The sequence below is a fragment of the Atractosteus spatula genome, chromosome 26, assembly GCF_055471065.1.
Source record: "Atractosteus spatula isolate fAtrSpa1 chromosome 26, fAtrSpa1.hap1, whole genome shotgun sequence".
NCBI classification, from domain to species: Eukaryota; Metazoa; Chordata; class Actinopteri; order Semionotiformes; family Lepisosteidae; genus Atractosteus; species Atractosteus spatula.
The window spans coordinates 4,050,877-4,065,533 of NC_142731.1; the positions used below are offsets into that span (position 1 = coordinate 4,050,877).

The window sequence follows — 14,657 nt, forward strand, 5'->3', positions numbered from 1 at the left end:
GCCCGCGGAGAAGTTTAATTTTGTGTGCGTACATGTCACCCTCAATTTTAAATTTAATCAGCTCTTAATGATGTACCTGAATATTCTGGACAAAACACATTTTGAGATACACAAGGTATGGGAAGGAAAGGGAGAATAGTTCAGCGTCTTCCCAATTCGGGGTTAGACTGCCCTCTGCTGGAGGGATTATATTCCTGTAGCGCTCGTCATCCCAGAGGGGCGCAGAGCTCTTATGTGCAGCTCACGCCCTGGTAACTAGCAGCAGTCTGCACCTGCAGCCCCACTGCGCAGCAGATCGGCTAGAGAGTACTGAAAAGCTGCTGAATTAAGAGGGAACTTTAGGTTAAAATGAACGTTTTTATCAAGAACATGTTTATTTGTTCTTTTGCGGCTTTAATAATTTTCATTGTCCTGCTCTTCGGGACAATGCAATTGAATCTCCTCAGTAATATTGGCTACACTCTGTGCCCCGTACTTGGTATTTTGCGTCATTTCTTATTTCAACAGGCTGTAGTATAACCCCAAGCCAGTGTATTGCACCAGTGTAAACAGTTCTGCAAGACAAAGCTTCTGTTCAAAAGAGCAGTGCAGAATAAGATGATGGAATTCTTCAATCTTGTATCAGAAGAAGATTCAATCTTCTATCTCTAAAAAAAGGCGCCATCCTTTGGAATGAGACGTAAAACCCTGGTCCTGACTCCCTGTGTTAATTAAAAATTCCAGATTCCCAAATTTCCCCCTGGCCTTTACCAATCATGGCCTCCTAATAATCCCCATCTATGAACTGGCTTCATCTCTCTTTTCTCCACCTCACTGGTAGCTGGTGTGTGGGGAGTGTTCTGGTCCACTATGGCTACAGTTGCATCATCCAGGTGGGGCTGCACATTGGTGGTGGTGGAGGGGATCCCCATTACCTGTAAAGCGCTTTGAGTGGAGTGTCCAGAAAAGCGCTATATGAGATAAGAACACTTTATTGGCCATGTACAATTTCTTGCATTAGGAATTTGCCTTTTCGCATACCCCAGCTTGCTCTCCATGAGACACGGACAGACAGGGAGAGAGAAGCTTGGGGTCAGAGCACAGGGTCAGCCATTTATACGGCGCCCCTGGAGCAGTTGGGGTGAAGGGCCTTGCTCAGGGGCCCAACGGAGTAGGATTTCTCTGCCAGCCGTGGGATACAAACCAGCAACCTTCCAGCCACAGGCACAGATCCTGAGCCACAGTGCCACTGCCCTGCCCCCTCATGTAGATAGATAGATAAGACTTTATTGATACTGAAGGGAAATTGATTAAATTGATGTATAAGTGCAAGCAATTATTATTATTATTGTTGTTGTTGTTGCTGCTGTTGTTGTTGTATTTGGTTGATATTCACAAGAACAAATGAGGGTGGTAGAGTAGTGACTAAAAAACTTTGTACTGTCTTTCTGGTAAAAGACCTGGCTAGCTGTTCGGTTTTGTAAGTTGCCTGTAAGGGGGTATGCTAGTCTATAAAGTAATAGTAAGGGGTTCACATTAGAAGGCCAAGGAGGTTTTTTAATGTCTGCTTGCCACATCAATACCTATCGTCATCACCTAGTAACAGTGAACAGGAGTGGCTCAGCTGGGAATGTTGGGACATGCTTGGAATGAACATGCGATAAGTGTCCTGACCAGACCAATCCCGCCTGCGGTTCGGCATAACGATCGCGTAGTAGTCCGTGGTGTTCTTCCGTGAAGGCCGTTCACAGAATGGTCAGCAGGGGGCGCACCTCGACTTACGATCTGATTGCAAGGCTGACTTTCCTAATTGTTCGTTATTTTTCTCTCTTTTCAGGGGAGATTGCCCGTCTCTGCTCATGGTGACACCTCAAAATAAAACCTTTGCGATAGTAAATGAGCATTGCACGACATTACTCTCACCATGGCTCCTCAGTTACTAACGGTTTTGGTTTAAAAAAAGCACCATTCCTTATAACAGTTACTATCCAGCACGGTGGACAGAATAGTACGTCAGTGAAGTGCAGTATAAATGCAGCTCAAGAACAAGTGGCTTCAGTGATGCACAATACATAGCACGCAAGTAAAAGAGCAGAACGAAAGCTGTTTGTGAGCTGATGTTTTGTAGTGGGCACTGTTCTACAGGGAACAAGGGGTACAGCCCTGTTGTTTCTGGGTCCATACTGGTCCTGGTTCACTGCCGACTCGGTGTTGGACGAGGGGAACAGGAAGCCCACTTAGGAACGGTCTGACAGACTCAGCTGTGCGGCAGACGTAGACACTTTCCTTTGTTCAGCTCTTATCACTCGGTTTTCCTTTCTTTCCGCTGAAGCACAACACCGGTTATTCTCTGCCTTCGGAATTGTAGCCACTTGGCTTTAAGTCCTATCAGATCTCTGTGCCGTAGAGCGAAACGTTGCCTTTGATGTGTAGAGAGGAACACATTATGTGAATAACAAGCCACACCCGGCCGTGGGCCAGATTTCATTTAATTGGTAAACGTAAATGGGTAAACACTTCACATATTTTATATATAAATCAAGAATTCAAATTCCTCAGAGACGTTGGCATTGTAAACTCTTCAGAATCAACACCGAGACACGAACCCCAGCACACAAGTGTAAATTGCTAGAAGGTACATTTACAACTGGGAACAGACGGCACGTTTTACACTGTCTGGCTGTCAGCAATAAGCTACTTAGCCATTTTGTTGAAGCCGATACCATTTAGTTTTTTCAAGAAATGGCTGAATGATATCTACGGATTTGCTCCTACCATCCATGTGGATTAGATGGTCCACTTCTTGTTTGTGGTCTTTTTTAATGTTCTTATATGCTGCTCATGGTTGGTCTAGTTTGAGTATGATGATACAAATGTTTTGAAGTGTTTTTCATTCATGTGGATGACCAATGACTACATGACAAGCTTGTTTTTTTCTCTCACTCAAGCTAAGCTGTGTTAATAACTCAATTTTTATCATTGTACCAAATACCAGTGGAGGTTTTGAGTAAATTGCTGATGCACATCACCTTCATACACCTGATTGTGATTGTGACACCTGATTGTGTCCAAGACTTTTCCACAGTAGTGTATATAATAATACGGATAGGACTGCTTTAAATGAAGATAAAAGGAAAGTTAATTCCACAGCAATACATTATGTAAAAGAAAGCCGGTGGTAATATATAATTACGCCTTATTGTTAACAGAAAGCAACATTTCTGTCTCAAAGAGATGAGTCACTTAAATAGACAGGTTGGAAAAATAAAAAGTATAGGAAAATGCTGTGTGTATCAAAGCTTTTTTGTCTCTTGCGAGACACTCGTCTAAATTATTATTATTAGTCATCCGTAATTTCATGCGTGGTTAAAGACCATAAACGATAGGGAAGACGAAATAATCTACATTCGACCTGAGCCTGAAGAAAACGTTTTATTTTTCTTTCACGTATATTTTTTCAATAAAACTAAAGCGTTCTGTAAAATTTGAGTACTTTTAAAAATGCAAGCGTAGTAAGGAAACTGTTACAACCATGAATATACCATTGCCATTTTTAAGAATGATCTCTCTGCAGTTGTCCGTACTGCAGTTGAAATCCACTATGCAATAAATAAATTCAGATTAGGCTTGATAAACTCATACTACAAGGTAACAGCCGTACGCCTTGTCGATAGGTTTGGTAGTACACAGTGCGCTATTCAGCTAAGGACACAAGCACGCTTTCTTCCCTGGCACAGTAACTCAATTCTCACACATAACACATTCAATCTGTAGTTCGAGAGGAAAAAAAAGGGCATCTCTTCGCCAGCTTTTATTGGTTAAAGGTTCTGTTCATCAGGAGAATTGCTTCCATCAATTGGACACAATCTTGTCAATGTTTGGGGTTTCGGCAAGGCTCCTACGACAGAATAAAAAAAAAAGATGCACTGCTTGGATTGGTCAAAGGGCGCGTCAATCAGGGGGGCAGAGGGGCGCAGCGATTGGTGCTCGTCGGCGCTCGTCACCGGCGGTAGGCGTTTCCGAAGCCGCAGGGCCAGGTCGGGCAGAAAACGAGACGACGGGAGCTGCAGCAGGAAAATGGCTGACAGGTTCTCTCGTTTCAACGAGGATCGTGATTTCCAGGTAAAAGGATAAACGGCCGGTTCCGGGCGGCGGGAGAAGTTCTCGTCGGGCGAAGGGAAAGCTGTAGCGTTTCTGAAGCGCGTTAGGGCGCGGATATGCAGCATGAATCGAGCTACTTGGGGCGCCCTTGGGGGCCGTGGGAAGTGGTGTAATGCAAAGGCGGCGCTGTGTGCATTAGCAGGGTGGTAAACAAAAAAGGCGCTAGGTCTCGGGGCTGTGCTGGGAGGAGGGCTTGTAGGCGCTGAAGACCCGTGTTTTGCTCCCCGCAGGCCGTGCTCTGAAGCGCGGTGCCCTTGCAGTTGTGGGGTGCGGTGTTACTCGGAGGTGCGGGGCAGTGTGTGCATGGCCGGGGTACGGCGGGGAGGGCACTACCGCGCTGCCATGGCCGCCTGAACTGAATGGCGATGGCGAATTGCACATCTCATCTTCCCACGCCGCCGGAGCAGAGCTTAACATGCCTTCTAAACTGCGGATGTTGCTCTGCATTTAACCAGTTAATACTCCGACGGATTTTGAGTTCTAGTGCCACCCTCTTTAAAAATGTGACTTCGTGAGATCCAAACTACTTGAGCTCTTTTTTTTTTTCCCCCTGAATAAACTATGTCCCGCGAAAGCAACATTTTGGTGTTGATTTCACTCTTGTCGTCACGGCGATAACCAGCTGGAGTTAAAGGCAAGTTGAAAACAATGATGCCTATTCAAAAGCCTCACGCCTTCCTGGCTGCCTCCTCCTCCTCCTCCTCCTCCTCTGTGAGGGCTTGTGTAGTGATCTCTGCGCTGTAGAACCAGATATACAAGTTGCAGGAATGCTGAGAGATGTCCTCACTCTCTGTTGTTGCTTTAGTCTTAGTCATAGTCGACTCCCAGGAGATCCATTCCTTGTCAGCAAAATAACTTCTAAGCTGGAAGCATTTTCAAGCTAAATATTTTATATATATTTGGTAGCATCTTGCTGTACTGGTAATAGAAAAGCTCGATGAGGGTGGATTATGTACTGCTTGAGGAAGTGTGTCTCTCTTGATAGGGGTGGCAGTCGAGTTTGGAGTGGTTATTCTTTTTTGGGGGCATATGATAAGTCTGATCAGATGGTTATGATGCACTGCTGGGCTGTGTTAATTTAGGGAGCTTGCTAAGCTTAAATTAGTTGTGCCGCTTCTTCCCCGAAGAAGAGGCCGTGGGAATGGGATCTGGTCTGGCAGTTCAGGGAGAGGTTTGACGAGGAGGTGTGGGAGCTGGGGTGTACCGCAGGCCAGCAGTGTGGGATAAGGAGAGCTTCTAGCTGTGGGATGCTGGGAGTTGCTGTTGTGCCTGCAGTGGTTGTGCAGTACCTGGTTATAACCTGCTAGTTTATCACCCCCACGCCGCTAGTAAAAATGGTCTTGAGCCACAGTTCTTTGCATCAAGCTGTTGAAACTTATTGGATGATGACGCAGTTTTGCGAAGTTAGGGTTGGCGTGAGCTCCTCCTTTTCTGACCAGTCCTGGGCATTTGATGTCGCCTCAGTGTGCGTTTGTCGTCTCAGCTGTCAGCCCAGCGGAGTAAGGTCTTTCCTTGGGATTTCCCAGTCTGCACCGTGGTGCAGGCGTGACAGATGGGTTCCATCTGTCTTCTCCTTAGAGTAGGCGCTCTCGTCCAGATGGCGATGACCCCTGGGACTTCTTTCCGGTGACCAGTGTGGCCTGGAGCAAGGATAATACAGTACAGGACCCTCGCTCGGTTTCATCGCAGGCCTGAGACACCGAAGAGTTGAATTCACCGTCAACTGCTGAAATGAATAAAGAGCTGAGCGAATCTTGCAGTGGAATAAATCTTAAGGATCTTCATTTGTTTGCTCCAAAGGGACATAACAATCTAGGGCTATGAAGTGGTGAGGAAAACAATCCTGTGAAGTGAATTAATACAGTAAATGGGGGGGAGAAAACCTTTCACTAATACATTTGGCTGCTCAGTCATTGTCTTAGTAGACTCGTCAAATTCCAAAAGCTTATTCCAAAGCTTCAGTACGGCACTCTATAAGGTTTGAAGTGGACATCAGCTTAGTGTCTCAACTTGCTGAAAACCAGAAGTGAAAATTTAATAGAGCTGTTCTGTAGGTCAAAGTTTCTCAGCCCTTGTCCTTGTGGGTGACTGACTCTTGTCGTTTGGTACTAAAATCCTACACTGATTTCGTCTGATAAAATATTTTTATATTTTTTTTTTTACTGGTGTAAAAAACAGTGACCAGGTGTTTGGCAGTTCAGCCCTTGTAGAATTGACAGTTCCGTGTATGGAAATGTTCCACACTATCTGATCTCCTCCTGTGTGGGCATACGTGATTGGCAGCCTGTTGAGAGCTCCTAGTATAGGTACAGAAGACAGACATGTATTAAACAGTTGAAGTGCAGACAAACCAGAGTTGTTTTTCGTTTAAACACATTTAATTTCTGCCTCATTTGAAACCGTTGAAGGCCAGCATTAATCATTTTCATTTCTGTTGGTCTTTAAGCAGATTAAAGTCATGTTATTCAAATTATTCTAATGTTTGTGGACTACATTGTACTCCTATAATATACACTTTCCCGGAATTTGATGCATTGTCAGTTTTAAACGTTTATCCGTTTAAAGGACAGGTCCTGTATGGAGGATCATTAACGCCGTCTGGAATTTCTTGAAATCTAAATTGTTACTTGGGGTGTTTATCATCGCAATTTTTAACCTACCTAAGTAAGAGGTCATTTATAATTTCATAGGTTTTGATATAAAGGCTGTAGAATCCTTGCAGAAATAGACCCACAAGAAGACTGATTGTGCATTAGTTTCTTTCAGTTCTCCTCTGCTTTAATGAGTACTTGATTTTGAGGCAGTTTGGGATCCTGTTCACACTTGATCCCAGCTGGATTCAGATGGATGCAGGCGCTCAGATTTTATGGAGTCGTTATGACATTCTCAGCGGCAGTGCACGCGCACTCTGGATGTGCTCATCGGCATTTTCCCTGGCAAATAACGTCGTCAGAGGACTGGCAGTAGCTGCTGCAGAGACAGGAGAGAAGGGGTGCACTGAAAGGCTTGTATTCTGCCTGCGAAGTGATGCTGTTCAGAGCCAGATATCTGGATTGTCAGTTACAGTGTGAAAATACTGCTAAGCTGCTGGAGGTACATTTGTCTCTAAATACTGACTTCTGGTTTCGCAGACAAGGATGTGCAGCGTTTTTTTTTCTTAACCTTAAGTTCCCCTTTTTTGTCATGAGACCCGTTGTTACACTCCACTGTGTTAAGTGTATCATGGCTGGTGAATTGAGATCTGTTAGTGTTGCTTATAAAGATAGAATATTAATTATTTTAATTCTGTACACATATGTATTGTTTATCTAGCCTTAAAAATATGGACGGGATGGGACCAAACCAATTATTTTTAAGGATATTTCTCTTTGTTGTTAATTTGAAACCTAAATGGTATGGAAAATAATTATTTCCATTCAGTATGTAGTAATTATAACGTACTTATAATGGATATTTAGAATTTTAACTATCTAGAATCAAAATCAAATCTTGTTTGAATTAAACCTCGAAGGTTTTGTACTTTGTATGCCCCTTAAGTGGGCTCAACTGATTTTTCTGAAGTTCCCGAATAGTTCTTAAAAAAAAATCAGAAAGAAAAACCTAAACATGTCTCAGAAACACAGAACCATGCTAATATTAAGTGCAAAGCAGTAGCCGTGCCCTCACTGCAAATGTCAGAGGTCTGAATCAGTTCCTCCTGACTGCACCTCTGAGAGTCAGCAGCCTGTAGTGAGACTCTGTGTCACAACTGGAGCCAGAGGTTATTGCGAGCACATCTCCTTTTCAGTACAGTGGTGGGCAGACTTCTGCTTCTACACACGGTACAAGATGGCGTTGTGTAAATGGGGCATCCTGAGTAGCCAGTTCGCTTTTACTTTCTTCTCTAAATTTCCTTTAGCTGCTTAAATACACATCAACACTCCAGGGCAGGTTAATGCTCTCGGTAGCATCTGATTGGCATTGTTTGCTTAATGTGAACTGCCTTTGTCTTTTGTGGATCTAAATATATTGTATTTTCTTCCTTAATAAATTTTTCAGTAATTTATTTCAGAGGTGGTGGTTTGACAGGGTGTCTGGGACTTGGTGATTGTGTGTGTAGGCCGATGACTTAAGTGTCCTGGCAAGGAAGGTTTGCACCACAGGCGTTCTTGTTTGAGTGGGCTCGGTTTCGGCTACCAAATTTATATTTACCGAGTCAGCTCCCAACAGTTAGGATCCTTCTGACCGCTGTTAAGCCTGAGCTAATTTTCATTAATGGTCAAGATAAGATTTCTACCTCTTGAGCACCTGACTGATGTATTTAAATTAAGCTTATGAAGCTGATATATAGAATCACTATCAGGACACCTGAAAACAACATATAGACCACAGACATTATCTGTAGTCTGTATGCGGCTCCTAATTTCTGTGTAGCTGCATCAGAAGAGCAGAATGACATTGCCTTGCGTGCTTCCATAGTCGGCTCTTGCTTTGCATGAGCAGGTCTTCCTGGGTGTCTTGGGAAGAGCACTTATAGCCTTCCGATGTTAACACTGCTTCCTCACATTATCACTCCTCAATATCACATTCTAGTTGGGTGTGAAAATCTCCTTATGGATTGTGTCATTGTCATGTATAAATATTGCCGATATAGATGGTGCAGAAAAAAAGGAGTGCTCACCGCATCTCATCTTAGTCGGGTTGCCTATTTTTTTTGTTTTTAATTTCATATTGCTAATTGCTTTTATTTTTCTATCATCCAGACTTCTATCAACCCAGCATGGGCAGGTATGAGGGCCTAGGCACACAGTCCTCAAAAGATGATACAAGTCGTCTGTCGTGTTGTCAGCAGGGCATTGCCGTACTGGAGGAGAGTGAGCACAGGCTGGGGAAATGAGGCATCTCTTTCTGAGAGCGCTTCGAGTTCAAGTCGCTTCACAGTTGTTGAGCAGGCTCAAGGTCCCCTTGACTTCTGGTGGTGCTTGGTTGGTTGTATCATGGGTCCACTTGATACCACTATCCCCACTGTAAAATAGTAACGGGGCTGTAGAGGAAACCCATTAATACGATAGTATCACTTAATGCAATGAACTAAAAGATGGTAAAAAAAAAAATCACAATATTAAGCTCTAAAACAGTGAACATTGCAATATAAGGCCCAGAAGGTTAATCTTTGGGATTTTCAGAAATACAATTTTGAGATGTTAATTAATCTTATTTGACATAAATTCATGCAAATATGTTTGCAGAACTATTTTTTTAAAGTCAGTTTTCTATTTACGGTATAAGGCAGGGTCCTTAACGTCCCCGCAGTGCTCTGTGCAGGTTGCTTTCCGTGTGTATCTAGGGCCCTTCAGAGCCCACCTCACTGCTACATGCGTGTTCTGGCTGTCGGAGGAGCATGCCCTAAACGACAAAGGAGCTTGAGATCACACCGCACAGTTCCAGAAGTATATGCTGCCAATATTCTGCTTTCTGGAAACTAGAAGTATAAATGAAATAAGACAAGTATAGGATGTAAGTTTAGGGAGAACTAACATGCCAGTAGTCCACAGTTTTGCATCAGTGCATGGATATAGCATTACATCCAGAAGCCCGTTCTTTGCTTTAAAATGGCAGCAAATGAGTGATTATTTTCACCAAACTACAGAGGTTCTGTGGCGAAATGAATTGCAGTGATCACAGAGGCTTTCACAGCCTTTCATTGCTATGTCAGTTTTGTATTTGTTCACAAAGATTGATTCTCAAAGGGAGAAGTTAGGACTTCTATATTTGGCATTTCTGTAGACTACTATACTGCTGAAATATATATAGTTGGAAAAGTTGTTTTAAACGTGAATATAATATTTTCATTTGGAATGTGTGAGGGAGTTTTGTCTTCCTACAGATGTAGTTTTTGGACTGCATGCAGCTCTCTCGTGTATGGTTTCTTAAACGAGTATTGAAAAGCCAAACTTACTGCTGGATGTGCTTTTCTGCATCACAGTGGTCAATGACTCTCATTCTGATAGTCAAGCGACAGCCCTGAAAGTCACGCAGGTAGAATCTGACCCGTGTGATGATTCGGTCCTGAAGGGTCTCAGGTGTCTGGTTGTTAGAAATGATCCAGTCCCTGTGTGTGTGGGGTATCTGGTTCCCTGTCAGGGGAAAGAAGGAGAAAGGGCAGCGCACAAGTCAAGAGGAAGAAGGAACTAATACACGTCCAACAGATGGTGAACAGACTGCAAGAAGAAGGATTGTAGAGAGGAGGGGACAGACTGATACTGACAGCGCAAGCTGGGAAATATGTGGTTTCTGGATCTGGTGCTCAGCTTTAGCTTTTAAGCTGTACTGGTTGGAAATTGTGCTTATTTATATACTTTATCTTCCTTTTGTTTATTTATTAACACTTTTAACAACAAGACAGGCTCAGTTCAACTTCCCACTCGAATGAGACTTTGACGGTCTCTCGCGCAGTGGTGCCGGAGAGAGATGCTTTCTTGGCGTCTGTCCTGTCGTGATTTAAACGGTGTTGGCCGTGTGTCTGCCACATTGTGATTCCTGCGTGCGGCGCCAGATTTCTGTAGTTCTGTTTTGAAATGTTGTCAGTTGACTGCACCCCTCAGATTTTATCAAAAGAATTTTGATGGAGCCTGGACGTGTATAACGATGATTCAGCATGGAGTCGTTTTTCATGAACGGAAAAGAATGCCCTTTTCCTGGTCCCACGTCTAGCCTCGGCTCCACGAAGTTAGCTTGTTCCCTTTTATGTCGGCCTGTGCAGTATGTTCTGTCTGTGGTTGGAGCTCACTTTGTGGTTGGGTGAAGTGGTTTGTGACATCGTGTTGACCTACAGCTCAGACATTCACTGCTGGTCTTCGGAGGGCCACCATGTCTTCTGGGCTCTTAACGGCTTCACTTGAACCAGTATCTGACTTAATCAGCCTGTGTTGCCCCTGTCTCCAGGTATTTACTTGCTCTCACGGCTGATTTGAGGCTATCACAGCGCATGGTGTATTGAAGAGGAAGAGGGAGTAATTAAAAATAAAAAATGGAGAAGGCATAATGCTGCATAATCGCCAAAAACCATCCCTTGATCAAAACGGCCAAATGGTTGTCCTGTACGTGTGCAGTAATTCCCTGGATTCTGCCTTAACGCGTCTGCCTACCTCTCCAGAACAAGCTCTTCTTACCTGCCTGTTTGGCTTTGTTTCTTGGATTTTGTGCGGCTGTCTTTCTCTCCTTTGAAACGTGTCCCACTCCAGTGCCGGAACGTGCTGTTGCTCTGTGTATCGGATGCCCAGTCCGGCTTGCGCCAGCCTGGAATCCAGAATTCCACACTCCTGGCTTTCTTTTCCCACCCACAATCATGTTCATTCCTCAGAGGAATGTGCAGCACAGTAGCTCCAGTTATTCTTAACCATGTGCACAGATTGTAGTTGGATTCAGAGTCCACCTGTTGTGCGCACGTCACTTAGAAGATGCAAAATATCCTTTTCCAAAAGGCCTTTGTTACGCAGGTTACGCCTTTGAAACCCGCTGACGTTTTTGTCAGATGGGCTTTCTTGCATAATTGGCGTGTGCGTGTCCGGAGCAAAACGGATCAAAGCATAGGATCTGCCTGCTTTGGAAAAACTCTGGTCAGCCCATCTGTGCAGGGCTGTTCGTCTTCTCCAGAAAAGGCAATGTGTGGTTGGCTCTCTGCAGCTTCTTTGTTGTCTGCAGTTCGTATCCGGGTTCATCTGCAGTTGTCATTGGAGCAAGCTCGGAATTCAGCCTTGTTCTAGTCAGACTCTGGCTTTTACCAGCCAGCGCTGTGTGCTGAGCTTGTAGTCCTTCACTAGTTTCCTTGTGGTCATGCATAAATATGTTTATACATGAATCTGTAAAAAAAACCCTCAAGTTCAAGTGCACAACACCATTGTTCTGTGTTTTATTTGGGGGTGTGGGTACTTTCCTCTTGTAATAATCCTCCTGACTAAAAGCTTAGACTTGACAGTAAAAAATGTTGGTAAGCTCTGTTCTGCTTGCACTGTGGTTCTGATGGTTGCTTCAAAGAACACACTGTAAAGATGCACATGAGGTGGGGTGTTAATATATTTACAGTGTGCCCTCTGTCTGTTTCAGCACCTTTTCAGTACGGGCTGCAGGCCCCTCTTCTCTTTTTTTTTATTATCTCCATCTGAAAATAAATCCAGCAGGTGATTGATTAGCTCCTTCTGGAGGACAGTGAATTGTTTTCTCTAGTAAACTCATCCGCATTAAAGTAGAGCAGCATGATGCATCGTAGGCTGATAACTCTGGCTTGCAATGGAAAACATGACCAAAGTATAAATAATGTGAGCCGACATGAAGTCAGGCAGCCCTGACTTGATTTGTTTAGTTTATGAACCAGTGCCTGGATGGCTTTGCGCTTGTGATTAAATAGCGCAATATGACATTCTGTGGCCATCACAGTGCAGGCATGGCAGACGCTGCAGTCTGGGAGTCAGCTCTGAGGTTGTGGTTCCTGGGAGAGGCAGCGCGGTGCTGTGGTGAGACCCAGGCCGGGAGGGTTAGTGGTCACGGCTTGGAAAGGGAGGCAGAGTTTCGTCCAGCAGGAATCGAAGGGAGTGTGTGGTTGTTGTGACTTGGAGGGGGCAAGGGTTAAAAACGGAGAGAAGGAGCAATGCGATAGGAATTGTGGCATGGCGCCTTTGTCTCTGTTCAACGATCCTGTCCGGAAAGGCTGCCTATCCTTGCATTTAAGATTGAGGAAGAAGGGTTCAGCTTCTCAAGTCTTGGGCAGCGAAGAGCTGGGAGCTGGTGCAGGAAGGGGGGGGGGCAGCAGGTTGCAGCACGATGTCTTGCTGCTGTAATCCTGATTCTTTTGCCAGACCTCTCCTGGAGTCCTGCATAGCTGCCAGCGCCACGGCTGGCTTCCGGCCTCCACAGACCCAGCAGTGCTGCTGGGGCTCAGGCAGCTCCAGGTTGTTCCGCAGGCAGTGTGCCATGTGCCCTGGTGCCGCAGTGCGCGCCGTGGCGGAGGAGGTGCTGCCGCTGGGAGCTCCGATCTCCCTCTGTGAGCTTGATCAGCGCTAGCAGGGGGGTAGCTTTCCTGCCAGTGTTTTTGGTGTCGCCCTCCATGAAAGCTTTTAAAAAAGCAATGGACAGGGTGGAATTAACATGGGGGGGAAAATGCCCCCTCCCTCACGCATTCAATACGGGGCGTGCAGGCACGTCCCTCTTCTCCGAGCTCCCGAAAACAGCCGTTTCCACCAGCCTGGCCACCTGGTCATGCTTTTCACTTTCCTTGGCTAAATCCCCGGAGAACACCTTTACAGGAGGCGCGAGGCAGAACGAGCACACGACAGCGCCTCCTTTTTCGAATAACGAAGCGGAAAAGCTGCAAGCAGCCATCGCACTCCTGAGCAGCTGAGTACTTTCAGTGACTTGTTCGTACACGGGCAGCATTGAAAACACTTTTTAGTTGGACCAAGAAATTGACTAATGAAGTTTATCCTCTCTGTCGGCGCTGATCTGAGAAGTGATATTTTGCCTGGTTTCTCTAGATCTGGGTATATGTAATATTCCCCGAGCTGTTCAGGAGGCATTAAACATGTTTGATGAAAGAAAATGTGAGACCCCAGTTACTTGCCAGATCTACAACTTTGCACTTATTTGCTCTGTGAAGCAGGTCTCAGTAGGCCATGAGCAATTCAGCAAATAATTCTAGTGAAAGGGGAGGATTTTTTTAATTAAACCCTGCTGCTGAGGTCAGCTGTGCTTTTCAGTGATGTTAAAGAATAGCTATTCAAACGTTTGTGTTATGTTAACAGCAACAAATTCTTTAAATATTTTTTTTCACTTGCTTCCAGGGGTGTAACCTTTCTTGCCTTGTTTCAGCCCAGGGCTCGCCTGTAAAATGTTATAGCCAAATCATCTTAGTCAAGGGCAGAACAAGCGTACCGCATAGAAACAGTGTATCTTGCCATGAGATCAGGAATGTCCAGATTCTTGGGCCACAAGCTGTGTAACTTTGGCGTTTTGGCTTAAGGGGTTGTTTATTTTAAAAGCGGATGAGAATCTGTAGCAGAGTAAGTGAGTGGGGTTTTGTGGTGGTCATATTATGATAGAGGGCTTTGATTGTTAATGTGATTAGTATTTTGTTGTGTCCGTGCAATAAATGTTTTTTTTTTATGTTCCTCATTGAGTGTTTCCTTTCTCACAAACTGACCGGAGTTCAAGGGTTCTGCAGCCCTAATTTCAACATAAGGGCCTGTGCATGTTTTTCTCTTATTCTGCAGCTCATATTTTCTATAGCTCTTCCTCTGGTGTTCACCATGAACTCTGCACATATTGGTTATAATAACTGAATGAAAGCTGAAATCGATTTCCGTGGCTGAATACTTGTTATCTATTGCTACTTATAGCAAGAGGCCCCATAGCTGGAGGTATCAATCAAGCTGATCTACTAGACTGGAACTGAAGGAACAGTGGTGTAAGGGTGTAGTTTGATTAGCTGGGAGTGTGACACAGATCTGGGTGAGTTCAGTAGCTGAATGAATGCAGCCGTTAAC

General features: G+C 44.6%; 1 protein-coding gene across 3 annotated transcripts in view; it reads left to right on the plus strand.

Moving 5' to 3' along the window:
* Positions 1–3,987: 3,987 nt before the first annotated feature.
* Positions 3,988–14,657, plus strand: part of gpatch8 (G patch domain containing 8) — a 65,518-nt gene continuing 54,848 nt past the window's right edge. The window contains exon 1 of one of the 3 annotated variants that reach the window (XM_088906003.1): positions 3,988–4,101. In XM_088906003.1, the coding sequence (XP_088762129.1) occupies positions 4,057–4,101 (45 nt within the window). In that variant the 5' untranslated portion in view covers positions 3,988–4,056. The remainder of the gene's footprint in view (positions 4,102–14,657) is intronic. The other 2 variants (XM_088906004.1, XM_088906005.1) reach the window with 2 other exon arrangements.